This window comes from Benincasa hispida, chromosome 7 (assembly GCF_009727055.1).
Source record: "Benincasa hispida cultivar B227 chromosome 7, ASM972705v1, whole genome shotgun sequence".
NCBI lineage: Eukaryota > Viridiplantae > Streptophyta > Magnoliopsida > Cucurbitales > Cucurbitaceae > Benincasa > Benincasa hispida.
In genome coordinates, this window is record NC_052355.1 from 2,009,425 (window position 1) to 2,036,119 (window position 26,695).

General features: G+C 35.2%; 1 protein-coding gene across 3 annotated transcripts; it reads right to left on the reverse strand.

The window, feature by feature from the left end:
• Nucleotides 1-1,242: 1,242 nt before the first annotated feature.
• LOC120080882 (tRNA-specific adenosine deaminase TAD3) lies at nucleotides 1,243-8,721 on the reverse strand. Of its 3 annotated transcripts, none has more exons than XM_039035549.1 (10): nucleotides 8,575-8,721; nucleotides 8,321-8,398; nucleotides 8,183-8,234; nucleotides 7,779-7,852; nucleotides 7,006-7,127; nucleotides 6,704-6,786; nucleotides 6,344-6,443; nucleotides 4,971-5,432; nucleotides 2,270-2,385; nucleotides 1,243-1,598 (listed from the first exon to the last, which is right to left on the reverse strand). In XM_039035549.1, exons 2-10 carry the CDS (start codon nucleotides 8,379-8,381, stop codon nucleotides 1,436-1,438), a joined length of 1,233 nt encoding a protein of 410 aa, XP_038891477.1. In that variant the 5' UTR covers nucleotides 8,382-8,398; nucleotides 8,575-8,721; the 3' UTR covers nucleotides 1,243-1,435. The 3 variants fall into 3 exon arrangements, with proteins under 3 accessions (XP_038891477.1, XP_038891476.1, XP_038891478.1); XM_039035548.1 differs by having other exon boundaries at nucleotides 8,321-8,406; XM_039035550.1 differs by lacking the exon at nucleotides 8,575-8,721 and having other exon boundaries at nucleotides 6,704-6,800; nucleotides 8,188-8,234; nucleotides 8,321-8,407.
• Nucleotides 8,722-26,695: the final 17,974 nt, after the last annotated feature.

The window sequence follows — 26,695 nt, forward strand, 5'->3', positions numbered from 1 at the left end:
CACCTTTAAAATCCTAGTCAAAAGAACTAGAATGGAAGAAAGGTATATTATCTCTCTTATAGAAATAAAATGTACTTGTTAGAAGATTTTCAATAGAAATTTGCATTTTTTTCCCAAATTTATTAAAGGCAAAATTACACTATTTTCTTACCTTTTTTTTTTTTTTGGTTATTCCAACACTTGAGAGATTTTTTTGTGAGTTGCAAATACAAAGTATTTACATGCACTAAATGTTTTTGCCTCTACTTTTATTTTTTATTTTTAATTTTAAGTGGTTTTTTAGTACAAGTGAATTTTAAATGTGCAAATATTATGAATTTTCATGTTTTTCTCAAATCTACTAAAATCACTTTTACACTATTTTCTTACCTTTTGTAATTCCAACACTTGAACACGATTTTCACAAGTAACAGATACCAAAACGTTTTTGCCTCTATTTTTCTACTGTTTAGGTGAATTGTCATTGTAGATACCATGTACTATATTATAAATTGTAATTCTTCTAAAATTCATTAGCATATATTGTTTGGTTTAAAATATATTTTTTAAAAAGGAAAATTGACATCTTCAAAATTATGAAGATTAACCAAATTATGATTCGGATACAAATTTAATTATTAAGTAATCTTGTTGACCTTTTTGTAGTTGAAAGATTTATTGATTTATGTGATTTTTTTTTTCCTATCAAGATTTGTTTCAATCATTTCATAATTCACGATTTCATAATTCCATGTTTAAGCAATTTTATTTTATTTTTATTTGCTTCACAATAGGTATATTAAAATTTCAAATTTCGATTGAGAGTGATTTAGTTTATGAGATCTAGGTTGTTAGATTTTTTTGAAATACACCATATCCATAGGGATTTGGCAATAGGGTATGTTTGTTCATTACTAAATTATAAACGGTATGCAAATTAGCAGTTTAGCCATTTTCACAAACAAAAATCTATTAGTCTCCTGAATGTTGGGAGAAAAATATATATGTGCAACCACACAACAATATAATAAAACTAAAAATATTCCCAACAACATGAATATAAAAATCAATCTCAATTTTTTTTTTAGTACAACCATCACGGAGATGGGAAATTGAACTCTTTTTTTTTTCTCAAGTTTCCTTTTGGTTTTGAAAATTGACTCAGTGTTCAACCATTGTACTTAAAAAAGATACAAATTATTATAAAAAAAATAAGAGGAAATAAACTTAATTTTCAAAAATCAAAAATAAAAAACGAAATAATTGCCAAACGGAACTTTAATAATTCGAATAGAAGTTACAATATTGCTCCCAACTCATCTACACTTAATTAGAAGCCTGATTTACCCCCATAATAAAAGATCAATAATAAAATACAACCATATCTGAATTAGTCATATCCCCAGATTCACCTACACTTAAACTGAGGAATCCTAGAACCAGTGAACACTGCCCATTAAAGTTCATCTTCATGAAACAAAACTCTAAAAACAGCATAGTGATGGTTTAAACTTCTTTCACCCTGTAGTCTGTGAACACTGCCTAATGCCCCATGGCTAGGATTTGGGAACGCATAAAATATGCGCCTAACTCGTTGATGAACCAGTGCCATTGCACACCTTTAACCAACAAAGGAAAGATCACAAAAGGAAAAAAAAAAAACAGTTTATATAAACGACTTTAAAGTCTATAGTATAATCATTTTGACACGAATGTTGCAGTAGAAAAAAGCTCAATCTAGAAAAGTATGGCCCTAACATTATACAGCACACACCCTGTCAGATTCTAATTTCGCCTCAAACATTTTTTAAAGTTTCGATTCTACTCCTAATTTTAACAATCTGTTAATATGCCCATGAAATTCATGGATTAAAGGTAAATTCAAACTTCTAAAATAATAGGAATAAAATTCGAGCCAACAAAATTACATTGGATGACCTTTATTCTAATAATTAGTTTCAATTTTGTCTTTTAGTTGGAGTTGGGGAAGTGGAGTTTTCCTTATTTGGTCCAAGGAGTTCGTGGGACACATGACTAAAAAAACAGCAATCTTTTATGCATTATTTATTCCTTATATTGCGAGTCCCACGACATCACAACTCCAGTTTTTGCCCCCAAAGACCCCATAAACAATTATAGCAAAACTACAGCTTACAGAAGGTTGAGCAGCTTTGTATAATTTAACCTAAGAAAAATGCTAAATGTGTGGAAGATGTAAAATGCAGAGCCACAGATCAAAGACAAATGGTGGGGGGAGAGGTGAAAGTTAGAACCCATTTTGTGAACTTACATAATACATGGCTCCCACACAAGATAAATGTCATAACCAGTGCACAGATAAGGTCGGTCTGATTTAGAATATGTGCCTTCAGCATCAATACCTACTTTCTCCTCCTTTCTTTTGGCCTGTACAAAATTTGTCAAACAGAAACAGATTTGGATCTCAAACTCAAAATAGAAAGGTTATTATTGAAAAACAACAGCTACTTCCATATATTATATTAGATGCTCAAGAAGTTTCACGATCACATGCGAACCCAAATATCAGCAGAACTGGAATGACTGTAATTCATTTCTTACATTCTTAAACACATTGATAAATTAAGTTAACAGCAAGCTAATCTATTCCACACCCCCCCTCTTTACTTTCCTCTCTAACAAATAAATAAGGTTGCAAAGATCTCTAATCTTATATATTTTTTGGATAAGAGATCTCTAAACTTGTATATTTGTTTTATTTTAGTCTTGAAACTTATAATAATTTTTTTTATCTTCTTTTTCAAATGCTCAATTTTAATCCCTTAACTACTATGGAACCATTTTACCCCTTGCTATTAATATCTTTTTAATCATTTTTCAAGAGGAAACCCAACATCTAACCTATCCTACATGTAAATTCCGAAATTAGTCCCTGCAACTATCTCACATCTATTTTTTTTTTAAGGAAACAAGTATCTTACATCTATTTGTCAGGGTATGAAGAAAGTTTGTTTGTTTGTTTGTTTTTATTGACGTTTGAAGGAAGATTATGAGATCAAGTTTCTACAAGGACATACATTGAGACAAGATGAAAGAATACAAGGATTTGACTAGAACAACAAAAAGTAGTTAACTTCCGTTGGGAAAAGATTAAACAATACAAGGACATACAACAAAGAGGGAAACCCCACTAAAAAAAGTGGCTCCAACTAGGTCTTTGAAATTGAAACTGAGGAAAACATAGAATTTGACATTTGAGAAAATACAGAATTTTTGTTTGGTTTGTTAATGAGAAACCTAGTTATAATCAAATCGAGCCCAAAGTATATGTATCCTTAAAAGAACCTTGAATTTAGTTTCTTTCTTCCCTCCCTCTTCTAAATGACGCCTCATTAAACATAACTAGGATCATTTTCCATCCATCTAAACACTCTATTATTCTGCTCCCCCAAAGAACCCATATAATAGTGCATGCCCCTGCAAGCCACCAAAAGCAACCATTCTCTTTAAAGGGCAAATGGAAAAGGAACTCCTTGATCATAACACTAGTGGCTAGTTAACTATATCAGAAGAAATCAATGCATTGAGAGGACTTGCCAGCAAAAACTTGACCAAAGGAAGATTGGTTGCCATAAAAGAGGAGAGGAAAGAGGAACTGTTTGTGGTGTTGGCGACTAGAATTGAAGAATGAGATGATTGTGCAAGTCTAACCCCACTAACAACAAGCTAGCGATGAAGATCTGTTGCCAGTGAATTAGAACTAAATGATGAGATGGTGTGAGACTAAGACATGCAATCCCACCACGGGCCAAGTGAAGAAGGAGACGTGTTGATGACCGCCATTGAGAGGAGAGGGGAATGAGGCGTCATTTAGAGGAGGGAGGGAAGAAAGAAACTAAATTCAAGGTTTTTTTAAGGATACATATACTCTGGGCTCGATTTGATTATAGCTAGGTTTCTCATTAACAAACCGAACAAAAATTTTCTATTTTCTAAAATGTTAAACAAGATACCCAATTTTATCCTTAAAAAAACCAAGCCAATGGCTTGGTTCAATTTACTAGTTCTAGTTTTCCGCTGCACCCTACTTGCCACCCACTCAGAAGCATGCGAGTAATCTCTAGTCAAAATAACTTTGAAATGCAAAGCATCACGTTCCATTAAGAACCACCACAACCACTTATCAAGCACTAGCAATACCTTGTTATGTAGTCTCAAGCTCTCAATCCCTTTCCTATCCTCCTAGCTTCACCACCAACCCCCCTTTAACCAAGTGAAACCTCACTCCCTCGTCAACCCTTTGCACAAAAAACTCATCATCACTCTCTCAATAGACTCCCTCACAGACCTTGAGAATTCGAAATAGAGACAAGAAGTAATTGAGGATTTTTAACAAGATAGTCATATCTAATTCTTGTCTAAGATAGGAGGCCAAAAAACCTGAATTTATGAATTGACTTTCTGAATTACCCCCACATGAAGCCCAAGATAAGAGGACGAGAATTGACTCACCTCACACCCAAGCAATGATGCCTAAGAGCTTAATTTGGAAGGATAACGATTTAGACCTATGATGGAACTTTTACCCCATTAATCTTATGGCTAGAGATAGATTCAAAAAAATGACTAGAACCCATCACCATACAAAAAGAAAACTGTCAGACTAAAAATGTGTCAAGTGAATTTTTCATGCATAGTTCAATAATTAAAATAAAATCTGTGAATATTAATAAACAAAAAGGAACAAACATGAAGTTGCTGAATATGCTCTAAACTACAAATAAATAAAAACAAAAGGACACAAAATGTACATGTATGCTGCATTGCTGATTAAAACTAGGCTACTTAAAAATGGGGCTTAACAAGCCAAATTCTTAGTTTTTGACCTTTTCACTTTGACTTTCTTGGCATGACCCCTTGTTTATTATAGTCTAAACAACGGACGTTGGATATTAATATTTTCTTCATTATTAATGTAAAGAAGTCTTCACTTAATAACTTGCATAGCTTACATTTTCAAGATCAATCTTCTGTCTTTTTGCTAGTTTGGTCAGAGGCCCCATATGCTCCATTTCAACTGACTTATCATCCATGGTTTTAAGAGTTGGGAATAGATGACGATCTCGAGCAGCAGAAGATTCAATAGCTGCAATAGCAGCATGCCTTAAAGGGTGCCAACAACAAGAATTTGATGAATGTAGTAATGGTAGGTCAACCCATCGCAAGGGATACAAACACGAAACATCTGAACATGATTGTTTCAGTGTTTTCAACAAGGAACTTGAGGGCAAAGTTCCATGGATGATGGATCCATTGGAATCGAAATGACAACCAATAGATTTTAGGCATTTTTTAAAGATTGTTTCTCCGTTCACATTGCTTGTCGAAGCATTCTTGGAGGAAATATGATGATCACAAGCACTTGCTATTACTTGCTTAACTGAAGGATCAACAATCACTGCAGCATTTACTACCTGCAGAATTTTCAAAAGAATACATCAACGATAATTCCCTTCGCAGAAACAGAAAGATAGAAAAACACAAGGGATTCATGAGCTAAATAGCATAGCTATCCATTACAACCTACACATAATATTTAAGAGAGATGGCTAGTTTCTCTCACGAAAAATCTTTTAGATGATAAAATACACTAGCTAAAAAAGAAAAATATTACTCCATTTTTGCCCTCAAACACACAAATAACCAAATTCTTGAAAACCATTCACACCCACTAAAGGCATAATGCGAGGCCCCCAATTATGAACACATATCAAGGAAGGGCAAAAGGGAAATTTCATATAAGACGGTTAGTGGAGCAGAAGGTTTGTGGGATCGTACCGCCTGTGAAGCATGAGGGGTTCTGGGATGTTAAGGCGTGTGTGGTTTTTGTGTGGTTGTTTTGCCTTTAGAGGAGAGATTCCAAGCTCTTGAAACTGGAAACTCAAAAGAACTCAAATTTTTATGCCCCGTTTGGTAACCATTTTAGTTTTTATTTTTTTTTTTGAAAATTAAACCTATAGACACTACTTCTACCTCCTAATTTCTTCATGTGTTATCTATTTTTTACCATTAGTTTAAAGAACCAAGCCAATTTTTGAAAATTAAAAAGACTAGCTTTTAAAAACTTATTTTTGTTTTTTGAATTTGGCTAAGAATTCAACCATGGTACTTAAGAAATATGCAATCATTATAAGAAATGGAGAGGAAATAGGCTTAACTTTCAAAGACCAAAAACGAAATGGTTACCAAACGGGACCTTAGTTAATAATAAAATTAGAAAAACTAAACAACAAAACCTGAGCTCATTCTAATGATTAATACAACATAAATCCAGATTGATTTGAGATTGCTACAGTTGAAGAGAAACCGAAGTACACTAACTAACCGATTTATTAGACGACTGTGCTAATTCTATTGCTAATCGCATGAAGCCAAAAATTGATTGTGTGTCCACTTCATTAAAGCCGGTGATACCATCAATATTGCTGACATTGAGAAAGAGATAATAGAGGGGGTAAGTTCCAGCTAATATAAATGAAACTTACCCATAAGGTACGTCAAAGAAGTTTTGAAAAGAAGATTAAGAACCTACACGTCAAAGAAGTTTTGAAAAACCAGATTTTCAGCCAACAAGATGTGAGCATAACTAGATCCACCACAGTCATGATATAGCAGAATAATTGAGACTACATTACAACGATCTATTGTTTAATTGTAAAAATAGAATTAATGTCAGAGACTTTACTATGTGGGTGGATGATATGATGTTGGCCAAAGCTTGCACTGCTCTTCCCATTCTTCTTTTGTTGTTGCTGCTTCCTTACAAACCTGAGTCACACAATCTAAAGAAGGTGAAATATATTTCTATTCACTGATTATCAAGAGTATTGAATAGTGTATCTCCTTGCAAGACATAGAATCAATGCTATTTGAGTCGAGACATTTAATGCTAGTTTTTGGACAATCTGGATTTGTTTGATTAATGTACTCAAATTATTATGGGATACAATTTAATTTAAGAACATTTCAACCAATAGGAGATCGCACCTTTGTGATAAAGGTACTCAACTTGTATGACGTCACAAGCTCTTGTACACATGGAGACAAAACATCCAAATTGCAATTGTTTTCACTTGCAAGACATAGGATCAATGCTATTTGAGTCTTTCCTGTAAAAAGCTAATGATCAACAACCTGATTCACATTCAAGGCGGAGAGCTAAGCGGCTAAGCCTATTCTACTAGCCTTATCAGATAAATAATAAGACAGATTCAAATAGAGAAAGGTAGGGGGAAATCATAAGAGGATGTGAGGGAAAGTTTATACAGAAGAAGGTTATAAAAGGAAGAATGATTTAAGATATCTCTAATCTAAAACACTGAGAAGAAGCTAAGAATGCATAAGAATAACGCATCAAAGATTCAAATTTGTTTAAATTATCAAAAGCATTTTACAACTTTCAGAAGCAATAACAAACAGCTTGGTGTGGATAAAATGAAATAATTATATATATCAACATGAACCGTTTTGTTGTATTGTAGCTAAGAAATATACAAGTATCCACAAAAGTGATTATTATAAAACTTGTCTGAGCATGAAAGTTCAAAATATGCTAATAACATCTCATTTCGTGGCTCTCATGGTTCTCAGCACTGAAGTATTACCACTTTTTATCTCACGGACACTCATGAACCTCAAATTTCAGTCTCTATTCGCTAGTGAAACAAAACTCAAGCAAACATTTTAAAAGAAAATACAAACTAGCAAAAATAACATCATAGGAATTCTTCAGCGAGGTAGGGGCCAAAAAGGATGCATACCATCTTCAAGTTGCTTCTTCTGAACTCTTTTCACATGGCGAAGCTTTTCTAATGGTGCTATCTGATTTAAGCGCCTACAAAGACAAGCTTAGGACTTAAAAAAATAAGGAATTAACTATAATCAGAGAAATAACTAATTAACTATAAAACTATACACACATTCCTCCATATATTTCATGAAATATAATCCATTTTCCATTTTAAACCATTCCTTAAAGACATATTCTAAGAAAATAAAACTTACAAAAAGCCAGTCAACCCCATTACAAAACTTGCATTTCAAGGAAAAAAGAATTGGTTCACAAATTTACATCATTGAGAATACTTCAATTTATTTCATTGAATAAATGAGAAACCTCCGGAAGAACAAATCATATCAGGAAACAAGTAACATGAAAGCAAACCTCACAAGATTGTTGATTAACTTGGGCTCAACCACAGCAGCAAAGACATTAACTGCCAGTTACAAACAAAAGTCAATCTTTGAGAGAGTGTAAAAAACAAAAACAAAAACAAAAACAAAAATAAAAACAAAAGGTAACCAGTGGGTTGTTGATCCGGTGGAGTTGGCAGCTTATCCGGGATATAAATGACTTTGCTCATTGTGTATGCTTGTTAATCTGAATTCCTAGAAGAGTATAAACGAGCTAGTGGTTTAATCAACTCAAATGCTAAAATTTAACAGGATAAGGAACATAATTCAAATAAAAAAAGGGGGGGAGTACATTGAGCTAGCATCAAAATCCCAGACCAAGAAGGCACCAAAAAGGGCAAAAAAACTAATTAAGAATCTCACCCAAGTAATGAAGACTTAATGGGTATATGGCAGAGAGCAATAAAAAGCTATGGACGGCGAAGGAGTACAGTGGACAACGGTTGACGTCAAAACAGTGCGGCGGCGAACATGTAGAACAGCAGTGGAAAAATATTGGGAAATTGCCACGGGCTTAAAGAATTTTAGGATAGTTTTCAATTTAAAGAGTTTTGGGACAGATAAACATATGAATTGTCCGAATTATCCCTAAGTTAAAAAAAAAAAAAAAAAAAAAAAAAAAAAAAAAAACCCTAAAACTACCTTGTTTTTTGTATGGACTTTCCACAGGTATAAATTTTAACCTTCTGCTTACGTCATATCTAATATCATTTTATTATGTATTGTGTTAAGGATAACTATATCTATCGTAATAGAGATGACTATATCTACTGTAACATTAACGTGATGATCATTTCTATTGCGATCTCATTTTTTTGTGTTTTTCTTTTTTTTTTTTTTTAAGTTTGTTGTATTTTCGGGTGAGAAAAATAAGATCAAGCTACACAGGGGTGTTTTCATTAATTTTTTCACAGTTTGTTGTGTTTGTAAAAAAAAAAATAGAGATCGTAATAAGTATGCTTATTGCATTAGGGCTCCCATATATAAGGTCATCTCTAACGTAATACTTAATAATAAAAAAATAATAATAATAATAGGATCTAATATGCAAGCATAATGTTATAATTCATAAATTTGTGAGAGATGAATAATCAAAGGATCGTCTTACAAAAACCTGTAAAACCACACGCATCTCCTTTCACGACTTGGAACCTCGCGCCCGACTACTAGGAAGGAGAACACCCATTGAATGGTGAAACAATAGCTTCCATCAGACGACAGTGACAACTTGGACAGTAGCGGCGACTTTAGAAAGCGCTACTACTTGGGAACCTTGAGCGGGACTACCTTGCAGCGCCAACACCCATTGAACGGTTAAAACTTGGCTTGCATCAGACGACGGCAACACCATTTGACGGCGGTGGCGACATGGACGGATTTGAAACTTAAGACGTGATCTGTAACATTACGGCAAAGCATGCATGACCATTAATTTTCTATGCTATCATGCTTAAGTGATGTGATTCTTAAGATTTTGCAACTGTGATTCTAGGTCTATGTTACCTTTTTTCTTCTTCCATTTTCTTCGTTAAATTAAGATTGTTTTAGTTTATTGAAAATAGCTGCATAAATGATTTACCTCAATCACATGGAAGGAGATGTGAGAATTGTAAAATAGCATCCTTTTGTGATATTAACTATCCAACCTAACATGTTTACCTTACAACACTTTAAGATTTTAAACATAATTCAAATCCTCTTACATTAGATAACTAAGACAAATATTCTAACAAATAACCTAATAAGACACAGGTCTAGTTCAACATTAAAAACTTGATTAAAATTGAATTTACTAACAACATTCCTGAATCTTAAGACCCTGAAACTATGGAAGAAACCCAATCCTGTAGCAGTGGCAGACCTCGATCTCAAGCGACGGCCATAACTTCTTCGCTACTTGGAAAAATGTAAGCTGGGAAACTTAGTGAGCGACACTTTATGAAACAACCTTTCTGTTTCAAAACATATTTGAAGTCTTATAACAACGCTGGCTTTAAAATTTAATTAGAAACTCTTTTCAAACGAATGAAATAAAAGAAATACCTTTTAATGCATGTTATTTTAATAGAAATTCATCCAAATGCATGATAAAGTTTTTATAACAAGGAATCATATAAAACTTAGTAAAGCGCACGATAAAGTTTTTATAACAAGGAATCACATGAAACTTAGTAAAATGCATAATAAATCCATCATCAAACCGTACCTGTGTTGGAATGTACCATCGTGTAGCGGAAGTGACCAAGATTCATAAACACTCTAATTCAATAATTTTCGTAGAAATGAAAGCATGCTTCCGTAGAAATAAATGGGTTTCAAGACATACCTTTGAAGAACTTCCTCTAAGCTTAAATTCCAGCTGCAAATCTCCTCTGAATCTTGTCGTAGACCACCCCAAGATCTTCCCTACTATCCTTTTAATGCTTTAGATTGAGTTGTGGGACTCAAAATAAGCCTGAATTAAGGGAATTTGAAGACGAACTCGCGGCAACAACCCAACGTGAAGAACACCCTTCTTCTCACGAATTTTTCAGAAAAATTTGATCGGTTGCATTACTTCATAAACACTTCAATCTCTTCAATATATTGCAGACACTCATGCAAAGAGATTAGCTGCATGAGATGCAGCTCATGCTTGGAGTTAATGAAGCTTGAAGAAATGGGTTGTTAGTGAGCTACTTGAAGAAGTAATGGATAAATCCAATTTTTCCATTATGTGTATTTTCTTCTTTTTCAATTTTTCAAATATTGATTTCATAAATCAATTCTTTTAATAAAATTGAAAATATTATGAATTTTACAAAATTAGTTTCATAAATTAATTTTCTTAATAAAATTAATAACTAATTATTTAAACAATTTAAATAATTATAATTAATTTAGTATCAAATATTAAACTAATTTTTACACAATTTCATCTTCGAATATTTAAATCATATTTAAATATTAATTCTCCAATTTCATTTAATTCTAATTTGAATATTTCAAATTAACTTATCACGCTACTCTAGAGCTAATCTATTTACGAGCTAGTAGGGGGACCTCACGGACCTACAGATCATGGGCTCCAACAATCCTAGATTAATCGACTAAACTCATTAGACCGAAATAACCCCCATTCGTTAACTAATAGGTGATTTCACTAAAGCCCATAGTTGAACTCCCCTCAATATAGATATATTTTGTCCACTCGATATAACCATGATTAGTAAGTTAACCCTTCACGGGTTGCTCGTAATAACAGTTGGGTCAAATCTCTGTTTTACCCCCGAAATTACCTCTTGTTCCTTAAGTCTCACTGATCCCCTAATGAACAATTGATTTGTGATCCAATCAAAAAATCAAAACCCTCTCGAGCCAATGAGAGGGTGAAGCCTCTTGTTCAAGACCCATAATCAGCACTTGAAGGGAACAACCTCTCTACTAACCCTAATCGGGTAAGAGTGAATTTCGTTCTGCACCCTATGTCCCCAGCTATTCATCTGATCTTATCCCCAAAATGGGAGGCTTATTGAGTAGAGAAATTTGGTCGACTCTCACTGTTTGTAAATCAAAGGATAATCTCAAACAAACATGAGTTCATAGTTAGCTGGGGATTAAGGTCAAGTTACCTTGGTCATCACTTTGAAATAGTCAGTCTTAAATAATAAACAGCGTTATAAAGTAAGAGTGATTGGTTTTGTAGTCCAATCTTGTACAAAACTTATTTGCATAGGATACTCTCATTCCTCATGTCATAACATGCACGAATTAAGATCACTTCGTATGTAGCACTTTACAACTCTTTGTAACAACTACAGAGTAAGCCGCATCCAATAGTGTTACCAGAATAAGGCACCCAACCTTATTCATATACTATAGATCATTTTGACTATTTACTCGAACCTGATCTAGTTGTATGTCTCCACATAAAGTACAAGTACTCATGTAATAGTCAATGGACTTAGATTTATTAGATTTCTAAAAAACAATATATTCAATAACAACTTATTGAATTTTCAGAATAAGTTCTACTGTTTACTATAGATCATTTTGACTATTTACTCGAACCTAATCCAGTTGTATGTCTCCACACTCAGTCTTTGCTAATGCAGACCAACTCAATGCATAGCAACTGTCGTTTGTACACATAGAGCTCAAGTATCTCGTCCCGAGTACTAGATCCAATGGTTTGAAAACCTCTTTCTCAAACTATCACTTTTTCAAAATATCACATTAACAATCAAACAAGAGTTTGTATTTAAATCCATAACTAAATGCATGATGATAAAATCATATTTATTAATATAAACTTTGAAACAAACTTTAATAGTTCATAAACATAGTTTATTTCATCAAATACTTTTAACACATTTAAAATAGAATTTTCTTTTAGGAAGAGTTACTCACCGTTAATTAGCCTTTCCTCAAATTTCTTGTTCCCCCAGATTCCTAATAATCTTGAAATTTAATTGATAATTCCTTAATTATTCTTCAAACGACCATAACTTAAAATATCCCAAAATTACCCTCCAAGTATGTCCAATTTTACTTAATTCTCCAATAACCCTAATTTTATCGATTTTAGGTTTACTTACAATTGAGTCCCTTAACAAATTTCAAATTAAATTAAGTTTCCAAATAAGTCCAATTCTAGGTTTTAAGTGCCCTATGAAGGAACTCTTATCAAAGAGTACCTCTGAGCGGAAGCAAGATTGCTCCAAACTCATTGTGACAGTGTGATAGAAATACTGCATTCACTAATAAACATACAAGTTATGCATCTAAGAATAAATTATGGCATGCTTTGAATTATTAAACAACAAAGGGACGAGAGACATACCAGTTGAAGAACTCTTCTTCACTTTAAATCTCGCTCTCGTCAATCCAACAAATCTCGTTGTCGCTGAGATTTTCAAACCTATTGTCCACCAAATCTCACTGTCGTCTACCTTCGAACAGACTTCTCACGAACAGGCAACAAAGGAGGACACAACCACTCAGAAACCTCGGTATTCTCGGAGTGAGAATCTAGGAGGTGTGGGCTCTATTGGATTTGGTAGAGGGAAGGAGGAAGGAACGATCGTTTACCACGACCAAGCAAGTGGGAAATATCTGAAGTCTATCGTATAGATGACTGCTTGATCGTTTACCTAAATGCTCTGCGATCATTTAGGTAAAGCGCGCATGTACACGATCGTTTAGTAAACTTTGAGCTATTGTGTATGCTCTCGGTTTGCTAGGCAATGGCAGTGTACTAATTCGTGTAGTGATTATCTGATCTCTTTACAAAATAAAAACCATTTTCATTTTATTCTTCAGTTACGAAAACTAAATGCAACCTCCCACTATCTCATTCGGTTACGGAGAAAAAACTGCCAACAATTATCTTATAATTGTTTAATTTAAAAATAAATATAATCATATAATATTTATAACCTATGGTTCAATATCACATCATATGCAACATATGAACCATAGTCCTTTTCTCCTCCACTAGACATAAATCATATTTATATCCTTTTCCTCCAATTAATGTATCTCATACATAATGTCAACTATATCATATATAATTGACCCGTTTAATTATATCATATATAATCAAACTCCCTCTTGTCAATTTGAACATTTCAAACTGACCCAAAAACTGATTGTCAACTTGAATCCATTGAGCTACCAAGGGGACCTTATAGACCTATGGCTCAAAGCTCCAACGGTACGTGAATAACTGACTAAACTCTTTAGCCACGAGATCCACCATCCGTTAACTGTCAGGCATTCCACTAAAGACCAACAGCTGCACTCTTCTCACCACATATATATTTTTGTGTCCATTGGATAAACCAATCAACAATACGATAACCCTTCACAGATGCTCGTAAGTACAGCTGGGCCAATTTACCATTTTGCCCTTGTAATTACATCTAACTCCTTAAGTACCACTGATTTCTATAATGAATAATACAATATAGTTCTACTATGTGTAGACACCTCTCGGACCATGAGAATGTGTGTGGCGCCACATCGTTCAAGCCCTGGAATCAACCATTAAGGGAACAATCTATCTACTTACCCCTACTTCAGGGAAGGAGTGAATTCCATCTTGTGTAGCTGAGTTCCCAGCTCCCAAATCACACAAAACCCCAAAGTGGTAGGTTTGAGTCGGCAGTCTAGCCACTCGCACCCATGCAAATTAAAGGACCGCCCTTAAAGACAGGAGTTCCCAACTCACTCAAGATTAAGGTCATGTTACCTATGGTCATCCTAGTGAAGTGAAGTCTTTGTCATGAACGACGTTATATAACGAGACTATAACACTTCATGGTCCGCGTTTTATACAAACTCCTTTGTATAGGACGCCCCCGCTCGCATGTCTCCCACATGAATGATCAGGATCAGACCATCTATAGCAAGTCACAAATACTTGTAATTTATTCTATTAAAGGGCCACACTCGTAGCATTACCAGGATAAGGTTTTCCTCCTATATCCATATACTACAAACCATTTTGGTTATCATTTAAGGCATGATCTACCTGTATGTCTTCACATATATGCTTAAGTTACAATGACAACCAGGGATCTTAGTTTTATTGGTTTGTGGTTAAAATAATTTAAAACATCCAAGGTTTCATAGACAACAAGTGAAGAAAATATATATATTATTACATCACAAGTGTTTGTTCAATATAGTGTTTACAAACTACAGGATCCAACGAGAGTTTAGGGCATCATCCCCAACAATCTCCCACTTGCCCTAAAGCGAGTAGGGTGTACAAACAACTAGTACAAAACAATAAACTAGGGCACAAAGGTCCAATACAAAAAATCTCTCACTTGCCCTAGCCCAGCCGTGGACGGTCCCGTAGACCCATGCGCTGAAGGTGACCCTAAAAAACTGTAGCCATGAGACCCTTCATAAACGAGTCAGCAACATGTGCTCCGAAGCGATCTTCGTGACTATCACGTCCCCTCGATGCACTATCTCGTGGATGAGATGATACTTCCACTCTATATGTTTGCCGCGCTTGTGACTCCTGGTGTCACACCCCCACCCAGACTACTCTCTGAGCCTAGGAAAGGACATGACTGCAGTAGTTATTAACTCTTTTGCTGACACTTACTGCCTAATAATTCTACTGGAAAAATAATCTGATACCAACATGCAATCTCAAGCACAACGACTGCCTCTATGGCTAAAACAACATTAAGTTTACACACAAAATATTTACAGAGCTTACATTACTAGTTTCATAAGTCCCGATACTCAAAATCTTAGTCCCTATATGAACAACTAAAACATATGTACAATATTTACAGTAACCACCTAGCAGACGGTTACAATAACTTTTGTCCTTGAGTGGCAGAGCAGATGTAGAGCTACCTTCTGAGGATTTGACCGCTACCTGTGGGAAAGAAAAACATTTGAAAATGGGATGAGCTTGCAAGCCCAGTGAGTGACTTAAGAAAGAAAACTAATTCTCATGCATAAGTCTCAATAAAGAGATCATACTGAAATTATAAATCTCTACAGTAACCTTGTATTGAGATATAAACATTTTCCAAGCATAAAGTATATAAAGTTGTTTTCATCATAAAACATTAACTGTTTCTTAATTGAGAATAACCCTGTTGTGGTTAAATCCCAACGTCAACTGCTTAGTCAAGAGAGAACCCTTTTGCTCAATCTCTGACTTTTAATAACTACATGCACGGGGTTATAACTAAGTACCGTCATACCTTAGGTACTTCTGCTTAGATACCTTCTCAAAATGTCCCTTGGTATCGAGTTTCAAGTAAAACTAGTCATACTATGACTTTCTCTTTAAAGCATGTAAAGCAATATGCATAAAAAACATGTCTTTAATGATACTAACACATGCTTGGTGTAATTAAACACACATAAATAGTTTTTCAATAAACTTTCATACATGGCATGCGTATAAAACATAACTCATGGTTTCTTTAAAACATTGTAAACATGTAATCACTCACAACTTTTAGAACTATTCCTCAAGGGTCGATATGCTTCTATCACTGGTGTCAATCCTGTGGACACAAAAAGCATATATTAGCTACTAGCATAAGTCTCTCTTTTGAGACTAACCCTTAAGTAAGCTTTATGTTTAGCCTTCCTCTTGAAGACTTTCACAACAACACACCTTGCTGTAGGTTTTACACTTGGGAATTTCTTTGAGATTTGGCTCATGCAAAGCTTCCAATCGCTCTTCACAACATATCACCACACATGCAATTAACACTTTGCTCTTAGTGTTCTTACAGCTGCATATGGTCATCCTCAAGGCTATTTATGCATCCAAGACTTCATTGCAAGCTCTCCTCAACCTACATAGCAGGTCCAATGCATGGAAAAGCTCAGACTTTGGTCTGTCCAAGCATTTCCTTCGAGTTGTCAACTCACTCAACTCAAGCAGCTGTCTGCTTGTTCATGAAATTCTAGATTCAACTTAAAAAATTAATAAATCGAATTCTAGAGCTCATCTCAAAAAATATCCTTCTACAAACTTGTTAATGAGTGTCTTAGGAAGCTTACCTTAAAATGTGAGCTTCAAAATCTTCGTGGTCTGTCCTAGAGACTCAATTCTTTAACGATGGCTCGGATTCACCCGAGAACAGAACCTCTAGCCCTTTTTCTCCTTCTTCGGCCTTATTTTGATGAGTAATTCTTTCGACAGTGTCATCTCTGAAAGTAGACTCTCAGAGCTTTCAACGACACCAAGGTCTCCAAATTTTCATGGAGGAAATGATCAAACTAATTGTTTGAAGTTTGACCTCCCCTTTTTATACTGCTTTCCACCGTTTCTCATTAAAGCATAGCACGACACCTTCAGCTTTCATGGAGTTAAATTCGGTGCTTAAGACAGCTGGTGCTTTTAATTGGTGATTTATACCAATCAACATAAGTTCAATCGTTTGGCTCACTGCCCCATCGTTTAGCTCATCGTTCAGTGACCTCACGCTGATGCTTGTCCCCCAACGATCTCGCTCTTGCCCATCACATAACACACAGCCTATCGTACAACTCTCACACATCGTGTAGATCTTATTGATTCTCATCATGTAGCACTGATGCCTATCGTCTAGCACATCACAGCTATGTCTAGTGCCCACGGCCATCATGTAACGCCATCGCCCAACGTCATCGTCTAGCGCTGATGCCGATAGTGTAATGCCAACGCCCTATCGTTTAACGCTATTGTCCATCGTGTAGCACTATCATTTAGCACGACTCTTTACATCGTCTAGTGCATATCATTGCCACACGATTGCCTACCACATCGTTCAGTGCTGCTCACCGCTACATGATCATCTACCGTATTGCTCAGCGCCGCTTATTTTTAAACGATCGTCCAGCACGCGCAACTCCAATGCCCAGCACCCATGCTTGTGCTTACTCGAAGCTGCCACATGCATGCTAACCTCTAAAAACTTGGCTGCCGCATGCCTTTCCCACGCATAGTTTTTCTCTCAGCCACACTTTGGTTTCCTTCAATGCCCCAAATAACCTTTCAAATGAGCAAGACCAAGGCCCTTGGCTCAACTCCAACGCTTAGCAGGAGGCCAACACATTGACAAATACTTAGCCATTTTTCTAGCTTCCAATGCATGGGTTACACTTAGCCATTTCTTCTAGCTTCACCCAAGAGTCAAGCTTTCAAACTTAAACTTTTCTTCTAACTTTTCACCCTTTCTCTACAATTACACATTAATTCTCTCATCAACCTACTCACCATACTGGTCTCAGTAGGGAACATACACAAGTAGAGAAATTAGGGCTTAGGGTTCACATTTGAGCTCCCTGGAGTTCGCCACAACACCACTATTGTCACAATAGAGGGTGATGGGCCTAGACATGCCTGGAAAAACTTTTAGATCTGTCAGGAACTTCCTGAGCCAAACGACCTCCTTAAGAGCTTTACAAGCCGCTACATATTCGGCCTCCATCGTGGAGTCAGCGATGCACCCCTGCTTTGTGCTTCTCCAGACGTGTCTCTTATACACATCTAGATGTGTATAAGAGACAGCCTTAATAGCTTTACAAGCCGCTACATATTCGGCCTCCATCGTGGAGTCAGCGATGCACCCCTGCTTAGTGCTTCGCCACACTACTGCTCCTCCGTTAAGAGTGAAAACTGACCCTGAAGTGGACTTCCTAGAGTCCTTATCAGTCTGAAAGTCAGAATCCGTGTATCCAGTAAGGATAAAATCCCTAGTTCCATACACGAGCATGTAGTCCCTCGTTCTCCGAAGATACTTTAGGATATTCTTGACTCTGATCTAGTGACCTTGTCCTGGGTTAAACTGATACCTACTGACTATTCCCACAATATAGTAGATGTCTATTCTAGTATAGAGCATCACATACATCAAACTACCAATGGTAGATACATATGGGACCCGTCTCATCTTCTCAACCTCTTGAGGCGTCTTAGGACACATTTCCTTAGACTAAGTAACTCCATGCCTGAAAGGAAGTAAGCCCTTTTTGGAGTTCTACATCGAGTACTTGAGCAACATCTTGTTAATGTACAATGCCTGAGACAGCGCTAGCACTTTGTTCTTCCGATCCTGAAAGATCTGAATACTAAGAACAAACTGAGTCTCTCCCAAATCTTTCATTTGGAATTGGGTCACCAGCTAGTTCTTAACTGCAGTCAGTTGTCCTACATCATTCCTAATGATTAGGATATCGTCTACATGTTAGGATTGGTGTCCTAATTCTCCCGAAGTCTTGCATGTATGGATATCGTCTATATCATTCAATGAATAAAATAAGTGTTATTTAAGTCTGGCATTTACTCATATCCAATAAACAAAGCTCCTTGTTTATCTTATGTGAACTTAAGCATGTTTATGTGATATACAAGTGGATCATGCCTTAAGTGATAACCTAAATAGGTTTGTAGTATAAGGATTAAGGTGGGATTCCTGATCCTGATGACACTATGGATATGGTCTGCTTTGTAGAGGTTTGCAAGTGTTGTAAACTACTACTGATGGTAGATCTTGACCATTCATGTGGAGACATGGAGCGGGGTTGTCCTATACAAAGAGTTTGTATAAGACCTGGACCACGAGATGACTAGACTCTGTATATAACGCCATTGATACTAAAGACTTGCATCTCACCTAAAACTACCATAGGTGACACGACCTCAATCTTGAGTGTTTTGGGAACTTCTGCCTTTGAGGGCGTCCTTTGATTAATATAGGTGAGAGTGGCCAAATTGCCAACTCAACATGCCTACCTTTTTGGAAACTTGTCTGATCTGGGAGCTGGGAACTCAATCCACAAGATGGAATTCACTTCTTTCCCAAAGTAGGGATAAGTAGAGAGATTGCTTCTTTAAGGGCTGATTTTGGGCTTGAACATAGTGGCCACAACTTCTCTTTGGAAGAGAAGACTCAGTCATAGTAGGACTATGACTTATGTTCATTAGAGGGATCAGTGGTACTTAAAGAGACAGGTGTAACTACAGGGGCATAACGGTTATTGGCCCAACTGTACTTACAAGAGATCTGTGAAGGGTTGTCACATAGCTCATTGGTTAAGATGGACACATAATATATTTGTGGTAAGGAGAGTTTAGCTGTAGGTCTTTAATGGAGTTCCTGGCAGTTAACGGATGGTGGATCCTGTGACTAAAGAGTTTAGTCAGTTATTCACGTATCATTGGAGCTTCGAGCTACAGGTCTATGAGGTCCCCTTGGTAGCCTAATGGATTCAGTTGAGGATCAGTTCTTGGTATTGATTTGAAATGTTCAAATTGACAATAGGTATTTTGATTATATATGAGATAATCGATATGATATATGAGATACATCTAGTGGAGGATTAATGTAAATGTGATTTACATTAAGTACCATGGAATAGAAAAAGAACTATGGTTTATATGTTTCATGAGATGAAATATTAAAACTGTAGGTTATAAATATAGTATGATAAGTTGGTTATCATTTATATTTATAATAATATTAATTATTAGATAATTAATTCTTTTTCTCTTAATAATCATATGAGTGGGTGGTTATTGGATCAGGATAACCGTGGGTTTAAAAGGAAAGTGGTTTCCTATTTTTTTTAAAAAAAGATTTTTTTTTACAAATGCTAAAAATTTTGAGTTTTCTTTCTCGAGCAAAAGAAACTCACGAAGTCATCAAGTAAATTCAAATTTACTAAACGACGGCTGGGCGAGCTAAACGATCGTGCAGTATTTACTAAACGATCGCATAGTTTTGCTAGATGATCGTTAGCCTAAGGTAAATGATCGTGTAGAGTCTATAGGTGACAAACTGAGTTAAACGATCGCATGGCTTTTGCTAGACGATTTCTTAGCTTTATCTAAATGATTGGGCATCGACATATACGATAGGTCTCCGTCGTCTCTCACTTTCCCAGTCGTGTACGCGATCGGTGTTTCCTCCGTTGGTCTGCCTCATACCAAGTCCGAATAGAGCTCACCCTCTGGATTCTCACACTGAGAATACCAAGGTAGCCTTGTTGGTGGTGTCAGACTCAACTCGACACCGTCGAGGTTTTCTAGAGCCCGTTCGTGGTGCTGCGGAGGAGTTCGCACTGTTGCAGAGGAGTTCATGACCGAGGAGATCGTTGAGGACGAGCGCGAAGTGTTCGTGCGGTGTTGCGGTCGTGTAGATTGAGTGTTCAAGGTTGTTGTTGTTCGAGCGTTCTTGCGCAACGGAGCATGGAGACGCTTCTACCATTGTGCGTAGAGTTTTCTCTTTATGCATTTGAGTTTATTCATGCTGTAATTTCTCTATATGAATTGTATAACTGTTTGTTTGAAGTCGACTATAAATGTATTGTTCATTTATGATTGTGATTTGGAATAATCTTGTTCCGCTGCTCATGGAAATCTCGCTTCTGATTTCCTTCACTACATAAAACACTAGAAAAACTACTGAAGTGTTGATGATTTTCTTGTAGACACAAGGCTCATCAACGTTTTGGTCAAACCGTACAATTTGATCGTAGTATCAAATCGAATGTTCCAATATCAAGACGCCTGTTCCAGTCCATAAATGGACCGATTTAGTTTGCAAACCTTTTGCTCTTGACCTTGGGCTATGAATCCTTCTGGCTGCACCATATAAATGGTCTCCTCAAGATTGCCATTCAGAAAGGCAGTCTGACGTCCATTTTTCATATCTCATTATCATAATAAGCGGCAATGGACAGGAGGATATAGATCGATTTCAACATGGAAACAGGAAAGAAAGTCTCCTCATAGTCAACTCCTTCCACCTAGGTATAACCCTTTACCACGAGTTGAGCCTTGAAGGTTTGCACCTTCCCATCGGCACCCCGTTTCCTCTTTTAGATCCATTTACAACCTATAGGTGTTACCCTATCATGCTAATCTACAAGATCCCACACCGAGTTGAAGTACATTGACTCCATCTCAAGATCCATGGATTTGACCCATTCATCTCGGTTAACATCCTCCATTGCCTTCTGATAAGACAACGGATCCTCAACGTCGCCATCGGCTACCATAGCCAGGATTTCCGTGAAACCCAGGTAGCAAATAGGTGGGTTCGCAATCCTCCCACTGCATCGAGGTTCTCTCAACTCTTGAGATGGAACGAACCTACCAGATGAATTATCATCAACTCTTGTTGATGAAGCAGGCCCTTCAATTACTCTTGTTGAAGTTTCTGTAGTTTCATTGGAAAGCTCACGTAACACGATCTTACTATGTGGACTGTGCTCCCTAATATGATCCTTCTCCAAGAAGATAGCATTTGTGACACAAACACTCTGTTTTCTATAGGATCATAAAAGTAACCCCTTCATGTACCTTTGGGTAGCCTACAAAGAGGCATAACCTCGATCGCAGTTCCAAAGGAGACTCCTATTTTTCCCGAGCTATGTGATTACTCTCCTTCTAAAGTAGAGTCGTATGTACTTAAGGCTCCATTCCCTAGTAGATTAGCAAGACCTAAGGTAGAAGGTACCGACCTAGAGCTTGTTGGGATGTTAAAAAAGGTACAAATTAACATCCCTTTGCTTAATATTATTCAACAAATACCTAGGTATGCTAATTTTTTAAAAGATTTGTGTACTAAGAAAAGAAAAGGGAAGGAAGAAGAGAGAGTAACTGTTAACAAGAATGTCTCTGCTTTGTTAAAAAAGGATATGCTCCAAAAATGTAGAGATCTGGGAATGTTTATCTTGCCATGCAAAATAGGAGATAGAATTATCACCCATGCTATGCTTGATTTAGGTGCTTCAATAAACGTTATGCCTTTTCAAGTTTATGATGACCTTAAAATGAATGGCCTACATAAAACAAGTGTTTGCATACAACTAGTCGATAGGTCATACATACAACCCCTAGGCATAGTAGGGGATGTTTTGTTGAGAGTTGGTGAATTAATCTTTCTAGTTGATTTTTACATTTTGAAAATGGATGAGCCTTACACTTCTACTTCTTCTACTATTTTACTTGGTAGATCCTTCATGAAAACTGCAAAAACTAGAATTGAAGTAGATAAAAAGTCTTTATCATTAGAATTTGACGAAGAGGTGAAATCCTTCAATATATATGACGTTATGAAATTTCCAGAGGAGTATTATTCTCTTTGCTCCATAGACACATATGATGAAATTGATCATATTGTTGATTCCATGTTGTACAAAAATTCTAATTGTTTGGTAGCCCCTTCCATTCATTATGGTTTTGATTTGATTACTCATAATTCTTCTCATGCATCTCTTAACTTTTGCCCATTATAATTCAAATAAATAACATGTTTCTAATTCTTCACTTCAGTTTTATAAAAAGAATGAATCTTCTTCAAAAGATGATAATGATAATTCTTTCAACAACAATTTTTGCCAAAATGTAAATACTTTAAAAGTAGATTCAAATTATTTCAAAACAAAATTTGTACAAATGAAAAACCTTGATAATTCAAATTCAAAATTTGTTTGTAAAAAAAATAAAGCATCTAATCTTTGCTCTGTTTTCAATGTGTAGGTAAAAGGGATTAAGCCCAAAGCTCTCCCATCTCCAAAGAAGAGCAAGAACTTGGGAAGTTGTTTCAAAAACCCCAAGAAGCAAAAACCTAAAATTACCGAAAATTTTGATGTTCCCTGAAAAACACAAAAATCTTCAAGGTGAATAGGCACATACTCAAAATCTACAATGAAAGACACGTAAACAAAGTCCAATTGGACTTATGTTTGACTAATCCCTCATACACATGACACCCCTCTTCACCAACGTCGAGCAAACGACGATAAAATTTTGCAAAGATAGGACAATTTTTCTTCTTTTTCTTCTTTTTTATCTTCTTTTCTCTTTCTTTCTTATTTTTTTGCATATTGTTTTTATTAATAAAAAGAATAGTTTATTTTTTTTCCTTTGTAGGTTATCGATTAAAAAAAAGAGCTCTAAAAGAAAAACAAAACAAAAGCAAGGAATTCTCTCTCAAGCAAATAAATGATCAACCACAAAAACCAAAGTTTCTCTCTACATTTCTTACTTTTTGTTTTCTGAACTCATTTGCTTATTCTAAACATTGAGGACAGTGTTCCATCTTTAAGTTGGGGGTAGAAAACATTGCATGTTTTTTGGTATTCTTTTGAGGATGGATTCTTTGATTTATTTTGTATAAAAATTAGCCTTACTGAAAATTTTTGCTCTATAATGATTTGTATAGAACCATAAATGCATGTCTGGACCCGTTGAGCATCTGAGCTCGGGTTAATAGATTGTTGATTAGTTAGACTGATTACATAGATTTTGCGACTCTGATCTGACATATCTGAATAAATTTAAGGCTCTGATTCAATTTGATAGCGTAATTTCGATTCTTTGAAAAACATGACTATTGAATTCTTTATGCTCCAAAAGACTATTTTGCCTTGAATGCAATAAATTCATGAATGATTGAATGCATGAAAACACATAATAAAGAATCTCATTCAATTCATTTTTTACATCATTTGATTTGCACAATCTCTCGATTCTTATCAATGAAATTTTGATGACACGCTCTTTCAAGTAAGGATATAAACAAAATTTTAGACCTTTTAAATTTTTCTAACAAAATTTCAAAACTCAATTTTTTCAAAAGAAAAATTCTTTTTCTTTTAGTTTCATAAAAAGATCGAATACTTTTCTTTTTAGATTTATTTAGAATCATAGAACTTTTAGATATGTCATATCTACTTAATTTTCTTTGTTACCCCAATAGGACAATTTTTGGTCTAAGAACAACCATCTTGTTAGAGTAGCAAGTCTAGACAAAGAGGAATAAAAAAGGTCTTCCTAAAAAAGTTGCTAGCATAAAAAAATAAAACAAATTTTCAAAATTAACATAACATTCACTAACGTGTGTGTGTGCATGGATAGAGGTGAAAAGATTGTGTTTAGTTAGGGCTCGTAAGAAAAGAGCGATAGATTCCCAACAGTGTGAGTGTGAAAGCTATCTCTCTATGTAAAAGATATGCCAATTATATTTTGTGTGCGTGAGTTTACAAAGGCCCTTTGTGTTAGAATTGCCTCTCTCCATTGTAAGTTAGGTATATCTTAAACCGATATCTGGACCAGTATAGGGTGAAGAAGAATTAAGAGTTGGATGTCACCTTTCTACTAGTTTAAGCCTTTAAGTAAACTAAAACTTAGTAGTTTTTTCTTCTTGTGACTTTGCAAGAAAAAGACTTTCTTTTCAAAATAAGCTTCAAACTTTTGTTAGCAAAACTTTAAATTTCTAAATGCTTGCTGGTATCCTTACTTCCTTGATTGTTGAGAAAAGAGATCAGAATCAATTCATTGTGTAAGATAATTAAATGTGTAGACCATTTGAATGCGTGGATGAAAATGTGCCAACTTGAATAAATAATTTGAATGAATGAATAAAACTTTGAATAAACAATAAAACAATTCACCACCTTCAGCTTAGAGTTCCCCACGTCCTTGGATGACTCTTCTTTCACTTCTTGTCCATCCAATAGGAAAAATTAAAGAAGACATCTCAAATTTCTCCAAAAAGCCCATCAATTTCCTTTTTCTCAGGTTCACACCTCTTCCTTGCTCAATTCAAGCTCCAACTTCATCCTAACAAGTCATCAACATCCAAAATTACAATTAGAATCTTGAAATTCTCCAAAATTCACTCATTTCTCAAAACATTGACTTTTTCTTGACTTTACTTCTGCTCAATCCCAATTTACTCTACTTTTTCTCAATTATAGTTGGACTATAACTAATTGTTCATTAGAGGGATCAGTGGTAGTTAAGGAGTTAGATATAACTATAGGGGCAAAATGGTAAATTTTGGCCTAGCTATACTTATGAACAATTTGTGAAGGGTCAACGCACTGTTGATTGGTTATATCGAATGGACACATAAATATATCTATAGTGCGAAGAGTGTAGTTGTCGTTCTTTAGTGGAGTGACTAACAGTTAATGGAAGTTGATTAATTTAGTTAAAGAGATTAATTAATTAATTAAGTACTATTGGAGCTTCAAACTATAGATCCATAAGATCCCCTCATTAGCTCAATTGGGATTAATGAAAATCGAATTAATTTTGGATTAATTTTAATTGTTCAAATTAATTGAAGAAAATTAATTATATAAGATATAATTAATATAATATATATGATACATTATAATATAAAATTTTAATAAGAGAAATACATATTTGAATATGATTCAAAGATTAATTATATGAATGTGATTCATGTAAAACTATAGGTTAAAATTAATATGGATATGATTCATATTAATATTATAGTTTATATGAGAGATTAATAAACTATGAGTTATATATTATATATGATCTAATATAAATTATGGGTTATATGTTATATATGATATAACATATGTTTTCTTTATAATAAGTTAGTTATTATAAATTATTTAATTGAAAATTATGGTTTTTTTAATTTTAACTTTCAACTTTCGAAAAATGTGGGAGGGAGAGTTAGTTTAATAACTCCTTCCCCTCTCTCCTTGAATCTCTCCTTTCTTTTCTACAACGTAAAAAATCACAGAGAATTCATACTTGCTATCTTCCTCCCATTCTTCCAAAGGTCTCAACCATGGCTCTCTATCAAAGATTTTTTTCTCTCAACAAACTCCCTTCTACCAAAATTAATTCCCTAGAAGTCCATTCCTCTCTAGTTGATTCTTAGCCCTTGAGAATAATAGAGAAGAACTCTTAATGGTGTCCATTGACGTTGTTGTGATCGTGTGTGATAGATCCGACGAAGTTTCGCAATGGAAGGAGATTGGTCCAATTTTAATTTTTTACAGAATCCTAATTTACAGATTAATCAAATTATGCATAATGAATAAATTTACAGCATTCTTGGAGGGAATTAGGATTAGGGTTTAAAGAAACTTACTCTAGAAGTAAAATTTGTCGTGTATTCCCTTGATCCGATCACGAACACTTCGATCAAGATCTCGATCTCCAAAAACTTTTAGCAAAACAAATGGCCATCAC

Bases quoted from the DNA above. Each gene is read 5' to 3' on its own strand.
- LOC120080882 (XM_039035549.1), bottom strand. From the start codon at position 8,381: ATGAGCAAAGTCATTTATATCCCGGATAAGCTGCCAACTCCACCGGAT. The intron at 7,853-8,182 runs GTTTGCTTTCAT...TTGTCTTTGTAG, and splicing joins TTAATCAACAATCTTGTGAG to GCGCTTAAATCAGATAGCAC. The intron at 6,444-6,703 runs GTAAAGTCTCTG...TCTCAATGTCAG, and splicing joins TCATATCATCCACCCACATA to CAATATTGATGGTATCACCG.